General features: G+C 52.7%; 1 protein-coding gene across 2 annotated transcripts in view; it reads right to left on the bottom strand.

Moving 5' to 3' along the window:
- Positions 1 to 14,618, bottom strand: part of PDIA5 (protein disulfide isomerase family A member 5) — an 89,103-nt gene that overhangs the window by 62,244 nt on the left and 12,241 nt on the right. Inside the window, exons 2-3 of one of the 2 annotated variants that reach the window (XM_046659100.1) lie at positions 6,150 to 6,276; positions 3,113 to 3,200 (exon numbers count right to left, since the gene is read on the bottom strand). In XM_046659100.1, coding sequence (XP_046515056.1) covers positions 3,113 to 3,200; positions 6,150 to 6,276 — 215 coding nt within the window. The remainder of the gene's footprint in view (positions 1 to 3,112; positions 3,201 to 6,149; positions 6,277 to 14,618) is intronic. The other variant, XM_046659101.1, reaches the window with a different exon arrangement.

Genomic DNA, 14,618 nt, shown 5'->3' with positions numbered 1-14,618 from the left:
GTCTTCAGCCCTTCGCTGGCAGGGCAGGAAGCAGAGCTGAGAAGGATGAGAGGTGGGGAACCTCAGCAGGGCCCATGCGAGGGGACGCGCTCTGGCTGACCCCCTGCTATTTAACAGCAGCTGGGACAAAACACGACTGTTTGCTCCACTGCAGGCAGCAACAGCAAGCGTTCCCAGAGCCCCTGCACGTCCCCAGAGCATCTCGTTCAGACTCATCAACAGACCGAATGCATTGAGGACAGTGAGAACAGTCACCACAGGGCCCCGGAGTTAACATTGGGGGGGTCCCCTAAGGATGTAGGGGGCAGGTTCAGAAGTCTGGGGGCAGTGGCTGAGCAGGAGGGCAGAACCAGCTCATGCCCTGGGGGATCCCTCGTGTAACGGTGGTCCTGGTGATCCATGAGGACTGACACCCAGGGTGGCTTGCCTGGATTAGAGCCCTGAGTTCTGTCCTTGGGCTGTTCTGGGAAGACTGAGCTGCACCCTCTCTCTGATTTCAAAGTCGGACCCAGATATTCCTGCTCCCAACATAATCCATTATAGCTCCATTATCCACCTACTTACCTGAACTGTTTAAAAGCTATTGCACATTTCAGTTTATACTTCCTCTTAGAGGGATAAATTGAGTGACAGCTATGGGATCAGTCCACCCTTTTCTCTGAAGGTCGCCTCTTTTAAGCTCTAAGGTGCCCTACGTTTTCATTCTAGCACACTGAAAGTCACAGGACTATTTCTCCCATTGGCACTTTTATTGACTTGAGACATCATGTCTCCAAATGAGTCCTGAATCCTGATCTTCTTAGTCTGTCCTAACACACTAACCCCGGCCCCATGCAGTCCTGCCATTTCTGGAGCAGAGCAGGACTGCCACCTCCACACACACTGGCCACATGACCCCAGACAGAGCTCGGGGCCCACCCCACAGGGAGCTGCCCACAGGGAAAGCCAGGGCACTGGAAAGACCTGGGCCTCTGAGGTCTTTGCCCCAGACTGGAACTCCACCTCCTCCTTTCTCAGCCTTTCCAGAAAGAATTAAGTGACACATTGAGCCTCCATTAACAGCACTTTTCACCTGGACCATAATCACCTGGTTAGGTGTCTGCCTCCTCCTTGCACACTGAGCTCCATGAGGACACCGCTGTCCATCTGTGGACCTCAAAGCACAGAGGAAGAGCTCGGGAATGGTTGCTGAGTGGACCCAGGTGGATGCAACTAAATCAGAGCTCTTCTGCCCGCTTCTGCCACCCACAAGCCGCATAGGGACTCCCTGTGATAAGCGTCTGTAGAACCGGTGTCACTTTCAGATATGGAGATTCCAAAGCGCCCTTTCCCCCTCACAGGCTTTGTTGCTTTGCCTGTCACATAGAGCACCCCTGGTAAGACATGGGAGCCAGAGACACACCTGAAGACCAGCACTTCCAGACCAGTTATGAACTAGGATCAACCAACGGCTCAGAACTCACAAGCTGTCTAGTGAGCAGTCTCTTCCATGAAGTTGTGTGAATAAATCAGGAGGTGTGAGGCCAGATGTGAGAGTGCACACGCACACACGCACACACACCCACACATACCCCATAGCAAACACCGCTTGGCTAAGACTTCTCCCCTGGTCTCATTCAGGGCTTTGTCAGAATATGAGTCTCCTTTGATTCTCTCCAATCAGAGCAGACAAGCTTGAGGCCAACTTAGAAATGAGTGCCGCAGAAGCTCATTTGCGAAACAGCTGTTTAGAACTCAGACGGCAAAGCAAGATGACTGCAGGGAATGGAGCCCATGAAAGCTCCCTGAACCCACAGGGCAGTAGCAGGGCTGCGACTCAGGCAAGGACAGCGACACTAAAGGCTCAAAAGACCTTGACGGCCATCCGGGAAAAGAATTGCCTCTTTCCCAACAAAGCCCCACCTCTTCCTGCCCTAACCAGAGCGCATGCTGTCCCTTCTCCTCTCCCTCCTCCCGAACCCCGACTCCTGATGAGCCCCAAGTCCAGGTGAGGAGCAGCTGGACACAGTGGCTCTGGAAACACTGCTTGTCCTCCGTCAGAAGGACATGGAAACGCTGGTATCCACCAAGCGCAACACGGCACCTTGCATACAGCTGGTGCTCAATAAACATGCGAAGAACAAACCTGTTCTTAGCTACTTTTTTTCCTGTGTTCATTCACTGTCTGTGTGTCTTTTTTGGTGTTTATGCCAATCTATGCTAAACTGGAAGCTAATATATGACAAGAGGGTTGTGTGTGTGGTTGTGTGTACACATAGCCAAGCAGCAAAGCACTGAACACAGAGGGAAGTGGAAATTATTCCTCATGATTGAAAGGAAAGGGAAGCCAAGTACCCCCGGACTCAAACCCCCAAACTCAAAAAAATCAGAGGAGTTCCATCACCAAGAGGGAGCTCTCTTCCTATGGACCACTTCTGTGGCTGGGGCTTGATTCGGCCATGGTAACACGGACAGGAAAGTCTCTGGGAGGAGGGGGGTCAGGAAGGAGGAGAGGGGGCTCACAGTGCAGGCATCCGGACAGGCAGAGGAGGGTGGATGGGTGGGGACCCAGGTCAGAGGAGAGAGCTGGAAGGACTAAGCCACCTGTCCAGGACTGACACATTTAACTGAGGCACCTGGAAGCCAAGGCAACTGTTGGGTCAGCTGTTTCACAAAACGCTCATCCCACCCACTTTGCGTGGCAGGCAGCAAAGACCTCTATCAATGACCTGGGCTGCGGGTAAAGCCCACGGTTCTTGCTGCAGACCTCCCATTAGCAAGCTCACAGGGTGACCTTGAAAATAACATTGCCTCTCTGGGCATCAAGGCCCCTCTACGAAACAGGGCCCCCTCTGCCACCCACTGGGAAGACAAAATCAAGGGACACATGACAACAGAATAAAAAGTAAAAGCTCTCTGGCAGCAGGGAGAAGAGGGGTGGGCTGCAAAGAACAGGAGGGGGCCAGGACCTGCCCCTTCCCCGGCCCAGCCCCTTCCCCTGGTGGCCCTGCAATTCTGCCAGGGAGGTGTCCCTGCAGCGCTCTCTCCACCACATCTTCTCTCCTGCAGCACTGATCAGGGACAATTCCCTCCACACCCTCCAGCCACCATGCCCCGTGTCCCCAGGACATACCCACAGTCTACCCAGCAGATGGTGCCTTGTCCTTTCACTGCCTGGGCCACGGTGGACAATAACCTGAGATGACTTTCAGCTGCAGCCTCTGTAAAAAAGACAAAAATTAAACATCTATGCCCAGGCGCACCACGGCCACCCCTGCCGTCTTCCCTCAGGGGTGAGGAAGGATGGAGACCAGGCTTAGAGGTGAGGTCCTGAGCACCAGCCAAAACACTGTCCCAATGATCAACATTCTGCAAGAACGGCCCAGCTCTGCTCAGAAACCCCTGCTCCCGCCATCCTCCTGGGCCTTCCTCATAGACACAGGACCCCCAACTTACCCCCTTTAAGCCACACTTCATGCCTCACTCTTCCAAGAATCTCTCATCTGGACCCTCAACTCCCAGTAGAATCTTTGAGTCATCACTTTTCTGAGATGAATTTTGAAAATTCTATAACCAAATAATTGCAGTTCTATAAAAAAATTACAGTTCTATAAAGTAGGGAACAAGTTTGCCAGCTCCACACTCGTCTGTCCCAGTGCCCAAACTGTGGGCTGACGAGGGCAGGGACCAGATCCTTCCTTTACTTATGAATCATAACGTCATTTAGGGGCTCGGTGCCACCTGGTGATTAAATGGGGTTTATGTGTGACACTAGTCTCTGACGGACCAGTGCCAAGTGTATTCAAGTCACATTTCACAGCCCATTTCCCAGAAGCAACAGGGGAAGGGCCAGCCTGGCAGTCCCTCGGGGGTCAGCTGCAGAAGCGTGGACCATGCCTTGGGGCAGGGTGGCATGAACACAAAAAAGGAAAAGTTTTTTTGTTGGTCCAGGTGTCTGGGCAAAGCACTTAGAAACTACTGTAAGAGAGGCAGGTTCTTGAGGATGGAGCCTCTGTGGCCAGGACTTCAACACTGGCAGTCGGCAAGGGTCCACTGCAGAGCGGCTATGGCCAGTGTGTCACCTTCCCCCATTATACCTGTGAGCCCACTCGAAAGTCCCGCCACTCAGACGCTGGTGGGGAGCGCAGTCTGCTGCCTTCCCCACCAAAAGCCACATGATACATTCCAAAGCCAAGCAGAAATGACGTCTGAATTATCTGACTCCTCAGATCTCCCTTCCTAGGGTGGGTAATGGCAGCTGTTTGTGAATACAAAGCACGCTGAGAACAAAAAGCATCCACAAAGGAGGCCCTCCCAGGAACCCCCACCAGGGCAGCAGGAGGAGGGGAGCAGTGAGGGGGGAAAGGCCATGGCTCCCCTGCTCAGACTGGGCTCTGGGAGGCGGGAGGGAAACTGAAGGAGAGCACTGTGAGGCCCCCTCCCCTACCCCTGCGTTTCAGCGGCAGAAAGGGAAGCACTGCTTGGGAGGATGGGAGGGGAGAAAACCCAGCCACTACGCCGCTCCTGAAGCCCACTGAAGGCCACAAGTCCGGGAGCAGGCCTGGGCAAGGAGGCAGGAAGGTAAAGTAACAGCCCAGGGCCATGGCCAAGCAGGGAGGAGGCCAGGAGGCCAGGAGGCCAGAAGCACTGGGAGCTCCACTGCCAGCAACCAAGACTGTGGCCAGGCGAGGGCAGAAGGGAAAACAAGAGCACGGTGGGCCAGCCTCCCACCCACTAGTGCCTTTAGGTGAGCCCTTCCTGCTAACTCACCACAACCCCTTCCTGGTCTCTGGGCCTTCCGTCGTTGCTGAATTAAGACTACATTTCTTCCTACCCTCCAGCAGAGGAGACGAGCAGAGGTGGCAAAAGGGACCAGCTCCACCATCCTCTAGCCGGCAGAGCTCAGACACGCCAGCTGTTCTCTCTCAGCGTCAGTCTCTTCACTCGTAAACTGGACGTTATCTGACAACCTGCACTGCCCCCCTCACGGCAAAGGAGCAAATGAGAGTCCACGGCAGAAGTTCCCTGAAGAATCCTTGTAAGCTGATGGCTTACACGACGGCAGCTGCCCAGAGGAGGAACCGAGTGTGTTCCTGCACTCACAACCTAGCTCAGGAGCATCCAAGGGGGCGAGCCACGCTGATTCAGGGCCCTATACCCCAGCCCTCAGGAACAACGCTGCTTCTCCCTTGCCTCGGTTTCCCCCTATTCCTGACAGCAGGGAAATGCCAGTCACATGCTGAGCTCCCAACAACCTCAGGGAGTGTGTGCCAGGCCCTCGGAAGGGCAAGGAGCAGCATGTGCCAGAGTGCTTGGAGGATGCAGGCCTCAGGACGGACACACGTCCAAAACATCCATCAGCCCCCAGTGCCAATGAGTGTCGAGGATGAGCTGCCAGGGAGAGCTGTGCCCGGAACTGGCCCAGCCACTGGCTGTAGCTCCTCCAGGGCACAGAAAACTTGGCATCCTCAGGAGCAGCGAAAACACTTAACTCTGCTGGAACACCACCAACAGTCAGATGTTCAAACTCATGGCCAAGAGCTGAGCAAACGTCTCTCACTCCACTATGCCCACTTCAGCCTCAAGGTCAGAAAGGGCAAGACACTGCTCCCACCCCTACTGAGGCTGCCCTGTCCTGAGCTTGGAGCCCACTCCAAACTCAGCCTCATGTTCTGACCCCAGAGCAGGACAGATGGGGGCCAGGGCTGCCTGCCTGGGTGCGTGCCCCCAAGCCTGGGACCAATTCAGCTGGCAACAAGCCGACCCAGTAAGTTAACCACCAGCTCTGATGGAGCATGCCCTGGCAGGGCCGGCCCGTGCTGGTCCAGGAAGCCAGAACGCCCATCGCGGTGACCACTGTCCTCCGTCCTCCTTCACACACACACACATACTTCCTCTCCCTCCTGAGGCAGGGAGGGACTCCAGAGGGCTTTGCCTAAGAAACACTGGCAAAAGGGAACTGAAACGACCTCTTAGGGATCCAAAAGCAGCAGGTCCCTCCACGCCTCTGCCCCGGTCTTCTGAAGAAAGCTGACAAATCCCACGTCCTCGGACCCTCCTTGGGTGGTTTGTGGTCCTAAGGTCTCTGCCTCCCATCTCTGCCCTCCTCCTTCCCATCCCCTCCCCTCCCACCCCCGAAGGACGACCCCAAGGCCAAGCTGGGCACTTACCAGATCTGGAATAAAGCACCAGTACATTATTCCGGGTCCGGAGAAGTTTTTTCAAGTCCTTGGGGTCAGAGATTCTCTCGATGAGCGAGGAGACCTTTGAGGAGGACAGCCACGCCGGCAGGACCACCTGGGGATCAAGGAACCAAGGACCGTGAGCCCCAGCTCCCAGCTGGGCCCGAGGAAGAAGGGGGCCCCGCAGACGAGCTGCCTGGGGCACATCTCACTTCAGAGGGATGAGACACATCCCCTTCTCACAACACTACACCCGCCTTTTCACCTCAGCCTCTCTCCAAGTCACCAACCCCCCCCAAGGACCCTTCCCAGCCCACCAGTCTCCAAACCACCCCCACTTCATGCACTTTTATAAGGTTGTATGGACTGCACACTACACAAGCAGGCTGCGTGGACCTACTTGCCACCCACTCAGTCAAGACCCCTCTGGGAGGTCAATGTCTGTATTCCTCACAGCTCCCCAAATGCCACACACTGGAGCAGCGTGAAAACTCCATCCCACCTAGAAACACCAAAGCGCAGAATCCAGAGACGTAAGAACACTGCTCACGTTTAAGATGAGAATAAATGGGTGAGGGGTTTCCCACTTTCCCCACTCAAACAATGATCTCAGGAGGCCAGGCAACAACAAGCGAGCCAATTCTCTCCCAGGAACCCTGAACACGCTGGGCACTGGAGGGGCCAGGCACCTCTGCAGGCACAATGAGGGGTGGGCTAAAACCAGGGTGCAGGGGGTGTTAAAAGCCTGAATAAGGAACAGTCACACAGCAGATCCCCTCACCCAGCCCACACAGCTGGCCACAGCCCCCAGCCCCGCCAGCTGGTAGAAAACACAGGGTTTACTATACAGAGACTGAATAAGAAAAGCTCTGCTGGGAGACGCCAGGCAGAGGGTGGAAGAATGACCCTGAGAGAAATCAAGGGGACTAAGGAAAAGTCGCAAACCAAACCTGGAGCTCACCCACCCCCTCAGCCCCCACCCCCAGCACCTCCCCTCCCTGTTCCAGAATGCCGCCAGTCTTATTCCTGGAGGCAGGAGATTAGAGAATTTTTCTCTGGGGAAACTGAGAAGCATAAGAAAACAACCTAAAGGCAGTGATATGGAGATCCTCTAATAAACCGGCAGGGCTCCCACTCAAATAGCCACCAAGAGGCCCTCTCAGTCAGCGTGTGCCCTCCACCCCTCCCAACACTCAGTCTTCGATCCACACCCCAGCGCCTCACTCTCCAACACAGATGGACAACCAAGGTCCACCAGACATCTGAGGAAGGCCCTCCACACAGGAGACAGAGACAAAAACAAACCAATGGAAAGATGAAACTCAGAAGAAAAAGAACAGAAGAAAACCATAAAACTATAATTATTCTTCTCAGAAAAATAAAATAATACATCCATAAAACAAGAATAGCATGCCATGAGAAAGGAATAATCAGAGAAACAGGAAAAACTCTTGGAAAGTAAAATTCTCAGAGAAATAAAAAATTTCAATAGAGTTGAAAGTGGAATTGAAAAAAGCTCCTAGAAAATAAGACAAAAAGATCAGGGGGCTGGCCCCATGGCCAGGTCGTTAAGTTCACATGATCCGCTTTGGCAGCCCCAGGTTTCGCCCGTTCGGATCCCAGCCACAGACATGGCACTGCCCATCAGGCCATGCTGAGGCAGCGTCCCACATAGCACAACCAAACTGACCTGCAATTAGAATATACAACTATGTGGGGGGGGGGGGGGCCGCTTCAGGGAGGAGAAGAAGAAGAAAAAAAGGGAAGATTGGCAACAGATGTCACCTCAGGTGCCAATCTTAAAAAAAACAAACTCTGTAAAATAAAAAACAAAAATATCAAGAAATATAAAACAGGAGAAAAAGATAAGAAAAATAAGAAAATGGATCCACTAAGTGCAAGAGCCAAATTAAAAGAACTCCAGAAAAAGAAAACAGAGGAAAAGACGTTATCAAAGAAATACTTCAAGAAAATATCCCAGAATTGAAAGAGGTGAGTTTCCAGTTGAGAAGGCCCAGCAGCATGAATTAAAAAAAGACTCTCACTAAAGTACATCACTGAAAACTTTCAGAACCCTGCTGACAAAGAGGAGATTCTGAAAGTTTCAAAGAAAAAATCACCAGAAACAAAAGATGAGGAATAAGAATTGGCATAAGACAGCTCATCAGCACTCCAGAAGACAATGAAGCACTGCCTTCACAATTCTCAAGCAACGTGATTTCCGACTGGCATTCTATAACCAGCCAAACTCTCTGTCAACTGTGAATACAGATTTACTCAGACTTAAGGTCTCAGATGTGAAAAATTTACCACCAATGCACCCTTTCTCAGTAAGCTCCTGGAACTCACGCTGTACCAAAACAAGAAGTAAATAAAAAACAAGAAAGACGTGGAACCTAGGAAACAAAGGATCAGCAGAGGAGAGAGGCAAGAATTACCACGTTGATGGCGAAGAGAAGTCCAGGGCAACTGTTCTACGGCCCACAGAACAAGCCCAGAATGGAGCCAGGACAGAGAGTTATAGAAGAATGGGGTCAAGAAAAAGAGGCAACTATAGATTACCTAATATGCTTGATCATATCGATCAGTTAAATAATCTGACCAAAGTTACACAGCTAATAAGTAGCAGGGACAGATCCTGAACCCCAGTCCCTCTATTTGAGCCCATGCCCTCTCAGTCTACTGCCTCTTTGCAGCCAGAAGTCTTGAGCATGAGCTCTAACATTCAATAGCTAAGATGCCTATGCAACATCGCTCAACCTCCCACAGGCTCAGTGCCTTGCACATGACATGCAGATATGGACACCTCCCTGGTGGGACTGCTGTGAGGAGGAAATGGGACAACTTACCAAAGGTGCTTCAGAAGTCATAAAGCACTCCAACAGGATCAGCTACCATAATACAAATTACAAACTTCTACCTCAGCAGAGTAGAAGACCGAAATGTGGCCACGTTCTAGTGTTTCTAAATATAACCTGCCATTGGGATTAAAAGGTTCCTTCTCCCCAGGGTAAAGGCACACAGGAGGAGGAGGAAGCGTGCCTCCCTCAGTGTCCTGCAAGAGCTGTGCACGCCGCCTGAGGACTCGCTGCCCTTACGCAGCCCACCTCGAGAGCCCACCAGAAAGTTCATTCCGCGTTATTATTACCTGTTATTCCACTGCTCCCAGGGAGCTAATGGACCTCAGACTAGAAAGGCCACAGCTCAATGCACATGATTAAAGGCAAAAAAGAAAAGAATCTGTTGGAAAAACACATTGACACTGCTCTGTTTTTAATCCTCAGATAATCTGGTCAGTCAAGAAAAACAACTGCCTCGTCCAGGGCCTCAGTGCTCTGACCTGTGGACCAGCCCTCCTGCAACTGGCGGGCAACGGCAATTCTGGAACTGGGGAGAAGGACGGGGAAGGGAGGGAGAGTGGACTCAGTGCCCAGCTGCTGAGCGGGCCGCAGCAACAGCAAAAGGCACAAGAGGCGAGTCTCATGGCATACCCACAGCTTCCTTCCTATAAAACCCAGTGAATCCCTCAGATCATCTACCTAGTGGTCACCCTCAGAGTAAACCAACCACTTTCCAGCCAGCCGCCAAAGCCCCTGACCCAGCGTTTACCTCACACAGCAGAGAACCTAAGCTCAGCCAGAAATACCCTGAGCAAACAGACTTTGCTGGAACACCATCCCCAGGCATGGCACGGCACTGGGGCTAAAACTGGGCACAGCCTGCGGCCAGCCTGGTTTAGAATTCTTTACGGAGGTCCCACACCCCCCCAGCCTCCCCCATTCCTCCCCCACCTCTAGACTAAGAGCTCTGGAGGGCAGGACCCAGCACAGCGCCTGGCCCCTTGAAAGCAAACATGACAAGTCACACTTGCTACCACACTCCTGACCTTTGCAGAGGTCACCCGCTAGGAGCCTTACAAGCTGAGTCCATGGCAGCTCAAGGGAGACCTGGAAGGGACCACCAAAACCAGACAGAGTACAGCCCAGCGAGGGTCTGGGTTGGAGTGTGACAGGAGAAGGTGAGTGGAGCCGGGCCAGGGTCTTGAAAGATCGGCTCAAGGGCCTCATCTGGCCATGACCTCAGACTGGGCAGCTGCCTGGTGCAGGGACCAGCTAGGTGGCTGCCCAAGTGGAAAGAAATGGGTCAATCCAAGGGCCTCAGGGAAACACAGCAGAGCTCAATGACTCTTCAGATGTAAGCACGGAAGGAAGAGAGAAGGAACAGAGAGGAGGCTAAAAGGACTCCAGGGATTCTGAGCCGGAGCATGCAACAAGAACCAAAAACGGAAGGACTGAGACACAGCAGCAGAAGAGGCTTCTGTCTCATGCTGAGGAGGTGATAACAAGCCCAGGTGTGGACACATGGACAGTAAGACATCCCAGCACTGGTGCCTCCAGGCTGGAGAGCAGCCTTGTGGGGTCAGCAATCAGGAGCAGAAGACAAGGGAATACCTCAGATGAGGGGAGAAGCAAAGGCAGGCGGAAGGGCAGGAAGGAGAAGCGGGAAGTGCCACGTCAACACAGATCAGGGAGCAGACACACAGAAAAGCCGGGACCAGTGATGGATCCAGGGGCCAGAGTCCTCAGGGACACCCAGAGAATTCAGTAGTGTCGGGGGAAGAAGGTCAGAGGACAGACTGCTGAGAAGAGAAAGCACACCCAGCACAGGAGCTGGGGCGACAAGGGGAAGGGGCGCAGCAGCCCAGCAGGGTCAGAAGGACGGGCTGTCTCCACTGTGGACCTTTGTGGACACAGGAGAGGCAGGATTTGCCCAGAGGGGCAGGATTTGGAGATTTGGGAGCGACAGAGGAAAAAGAGTCGGGACAGCCAGATCCAGAGGGAACCAGGGGACGTGGTGTGCAAAGAGCTAAGATGGCAGTTTAGCAACTCTGAGAGGGGGAGGGGGGCTCTTCCCTCCCTCACCTAAGCCCAGGGGACTCTCCTCCAGCCACTTAACATTCTCCTTTCTCCTCCACTTCAGTCTATTTCAACCCTTCCAGTGTGCATGCTCCTTCCTTTCCTTAAGATGCAGCTCCAGTGAGCCCGGGATCACCTTGCCAAGCGCCTTCCTGCAGACTTCATAAGTCACAACCCACAAACCTTGACAACAATAACTACAGCAACAATAACAACGTTAATGATGCACAAACTCTCTGCTTTGTCAAGCTCTCACGGGGAGAGGGCAGTGTCTGAGAAGTGCTTCCAAAGCCAGCCACCTCCCAAGCCAGCCAAAGAACAGCTCCCGGGCTTGGCAGCCTCTTTACATTCTAAGTCATTCGCTTTGGAGGTAAAGGAGAGAAAAAACCCCCTTAGTTCACCATGCAAACTCCTCCTGACCTTCTCCAATAATTGTTTTCTTTCTGCTCACCAACTCTGAGCTTTAACAGCATTTGCATCAGGGCTGAGCAGCCCCCTGGCTGGGCTGACACCCATAACCTTCCCCGGTGCAGGGTGGAACACTGCTGGGGAAAACGGCTTCCCCTTTTCCTCCTGCAGAGGACTACAGGCCCCAAAGCCAGGTCCGGACTGCACTGGAGAGCCAGCGCCCCCAGGCCCCATCAGGCCCCAACCCATCACAGTGAGCTCCCCACCTCAGAACACCGGGACCCTCCATCAGAGTAGCAGCCCCCACCCCACTCCACCCACCCCTCCCCCCATCAGAGCACAGGCCCTCTTCGAGCCCAGCAGCACCCAGGGTGCCTGGCGCAGCTCCCCCCTCACCCCACCCCCACCCTGGCTGGAGGCAATGGGCTGGAGGAACCCGGGCTGGCTCTCCTCATCTTCCAGACTCCCTGCAGTGTTCTCCTAACAGTTGTCTGCCCGTATCGGGGCCAGCCTAGAAGCCCACTCACATCTTCTCCCTTTGTGGGATTCCCACGCCCCAGACACTGCGGAAAGAGCACTGCTTCTGGAGTCAGAGAGACCGGGCCTCGAACCTAGGTGCCATCATTTACAGCGAGATGATCTCAGAGTGTCACTCCCCCACCTGTAGGTGGAGAGGACAGTACCCATACCTGCTTTGCGGGATGGCTGAGGACTAAATGAGGGGGAGAAAAGTACACAGAGAACCTCACAGAACGCTTGGCATACAGAAGAACATAATAATCATAATTACCTTTATTATTCCTATTAGTGAGACAAATCACAGATAGCTCAAGAACAACAGTAAAACAGGCACCACCCCTTCCTCTCCAGGGCCCTGCCGGCAATCAGGCAAAACAGCAGGTCCAGAAAGGAAGGAACGTGCACATACACACATTCAGGATCATAAAACCTGGAATAACCCCCATGCGCACAGCAGCCCAGACCAAGAGTCCCGCAGCACACACAGAGCCTCCTTCCAGGGTTTGGGCCTGTCTGCCCCTCACAATAACCCATTGAGCGGGTACTAGCCTCACCCCACAGATGAGGAACCTGAGGCTCAGAGAGGTTAAATCACTTGCCAGGGTCACAGAGTAGGTAAGCAGCAGAGCTAGGACTGGAGCTCGGGTGTCCCAGCTCCTGGCCAGAGGGGTCTGCTTCTCAACCCCACAAGCTCCCTGCACCTGGGGCAACCCAAGCAGAAAAGGAGCACCTCCTTCCCAGGTAGGGCCCATCAAAGCAGCCAGGGAAAGCCCGAATTTCAGGGCAAGGAGGGTCCCAGCAGGGGTTTATAACCCTGTGCTTCCCGCAAGCCCAGAGGTCGCTGTTGTCCCCAGAGTCCTCAGGGCCCAGGGCAATCAGCCCAGAGGTGCTGTTGATCAGACGCTGTGTCCAGCCTGCGCCCCTCCACCTGCTCTCGCTCTAACACGGAGAACACACAGCGCCTCCCTCCTCGCTTAACCTCACCCACCATCACCACCAGACCAAAGAGGTAAAGAGTCGTACAATTCTGGAAAATGCCGGAGAGAACAGTCCTCGCCACACTACACCCTCAGCTTAAAAAGCTCCAGGTCTCTGGGGCGCCCTCCCGTCCTCTGCAGCTGGGAAGATGTCTGCCCTGCCACGACAGTCACTGTTCGGTGCGGACCGTGAAGCGGCTCGCTAAAGAAGGAAGACTGGAGGACAGAAGCTTAATAATATTTAGGAAAAAGGGCAGAGGTGGGACTTGACTTTTTTTCCTGTCACCTGAAAAAAGACACCCTTCTTACGTTGGGAGCTGTGAAGAAACGGTTTAATTTAGTGTATGTAACCCACATTTTGCTCAAAATAGTTTTGAAACGTCAGAATCTAAAAGTCTAGACTTTTAAGAAGCTGGTGGTAAAGGGATCCAGGAAAAACGTTAAAAACAGATGACCTGAAGGTCAGAGAACTCGAGCTGGCTGAGAATTTAGAGCTGGAGGTTTGGTGGAAAGAACAAGAAACCCAGATTTTTGCCGGCTTTGATATTTACCGGCTGTGAGCCCTTGGACAAGTCCTTGCTCCTTCTCTAAGCCTTAGCTTCTTCCTCTGTAAAATGAAGGGGCTGAAAGTGATTCCAAAGTCCTTCCCATTTGTGACATCCGGCAAACCTATTCTCACGGGCACTACCAGAGAAGTACGGTGAGGCAATTATACTTTGTGAAGAAAGCACTGAGTTTCTCTGGGCACATGGCCACTCACATTAAGCTACAGCTCTCAGTCTCCATTGCAGCAAGAGTGGCTATGTGACTAAATTCTGGCCCCCAGAATTTAAGCAGAAGTGTTATGTGGCAACTTTTAGGAACTGTCCCTAGTAGACATCCATATGAGTCCCTTCCTCCTTCCTGCCAGCTGGAATTTGGACAAGATGGCTGGAACTCAAGCAGCCACCTGAGACAATGAGGAGGAAGGACTTCCTAAAGATGTGAAGTAAGAAGAAAGAAGGTGCCTGGGTCCCTGACACCACAGAGATATATTGGCCCTGGAACACCCCTTTCCAGGCATCTACATAAGTGAAATTATCTTTTTAAGGCACTATCATTCTTGGTTTTCTGGCACACATACAAGTAGATGTTGAATACCTCCTGAAACAAAAGCTTTAACTAGAAAGAAATATTAATATCTGCTCCAGTTGGGATATTTCAAAGGGTCTAAGGCATCAATTCATGCATTATACTTTACATAAATTGTTATAAGGAATGAGAAAAAGAGACTATCAAAGGTTTGATATACTGTGTTCCTCCAAAGTTTCACTGTGCCTATTCTTATCAGCTATCTTGGTCACCTGGTGACAGCCAGCCACAAATGAAAGGGAAATTAGCTCCTAACTCTCCAGTTTCCCTACAGCCTCAGCCCTTTACTAGCAAGGGGACCACAGCAAGAGACCAAAAAGTCCAGGACATCCCTTGCAATTAACAGGCCTGAGTTGGGCTGGTTGGGTTCCTTGATACAGGACTCCTCTCAACATTCCTCGCATGCCGTCTCCAGCTTCCAGGAGCCCTCTAGAGCCAAGGACTCAAAATCTCCTGAGGCTGCTCAACCGAGTGGGGCCAGAAGGCTGTGGGAACTAAACACATTA

The sequence above is a fragment of the Equus quagga genome, chromosome 4, assembly GCF_021613505.1.
Source record: "Equus quagga isolate Etosha38 chromosome 4, UCLA_HA_Equagga_1.0, whole genome shotgun sequence".
Lineage (NCBI taxonomy): Eukaryota > Metazoa > Chordata > Mammalia > Perissodactyla > Equidae > Equus > Equus quagga.
Note: the sequence above shows the minus strand (reverse complement) of the source record. Positions and strands in the feature narration are given on the sequence as shown.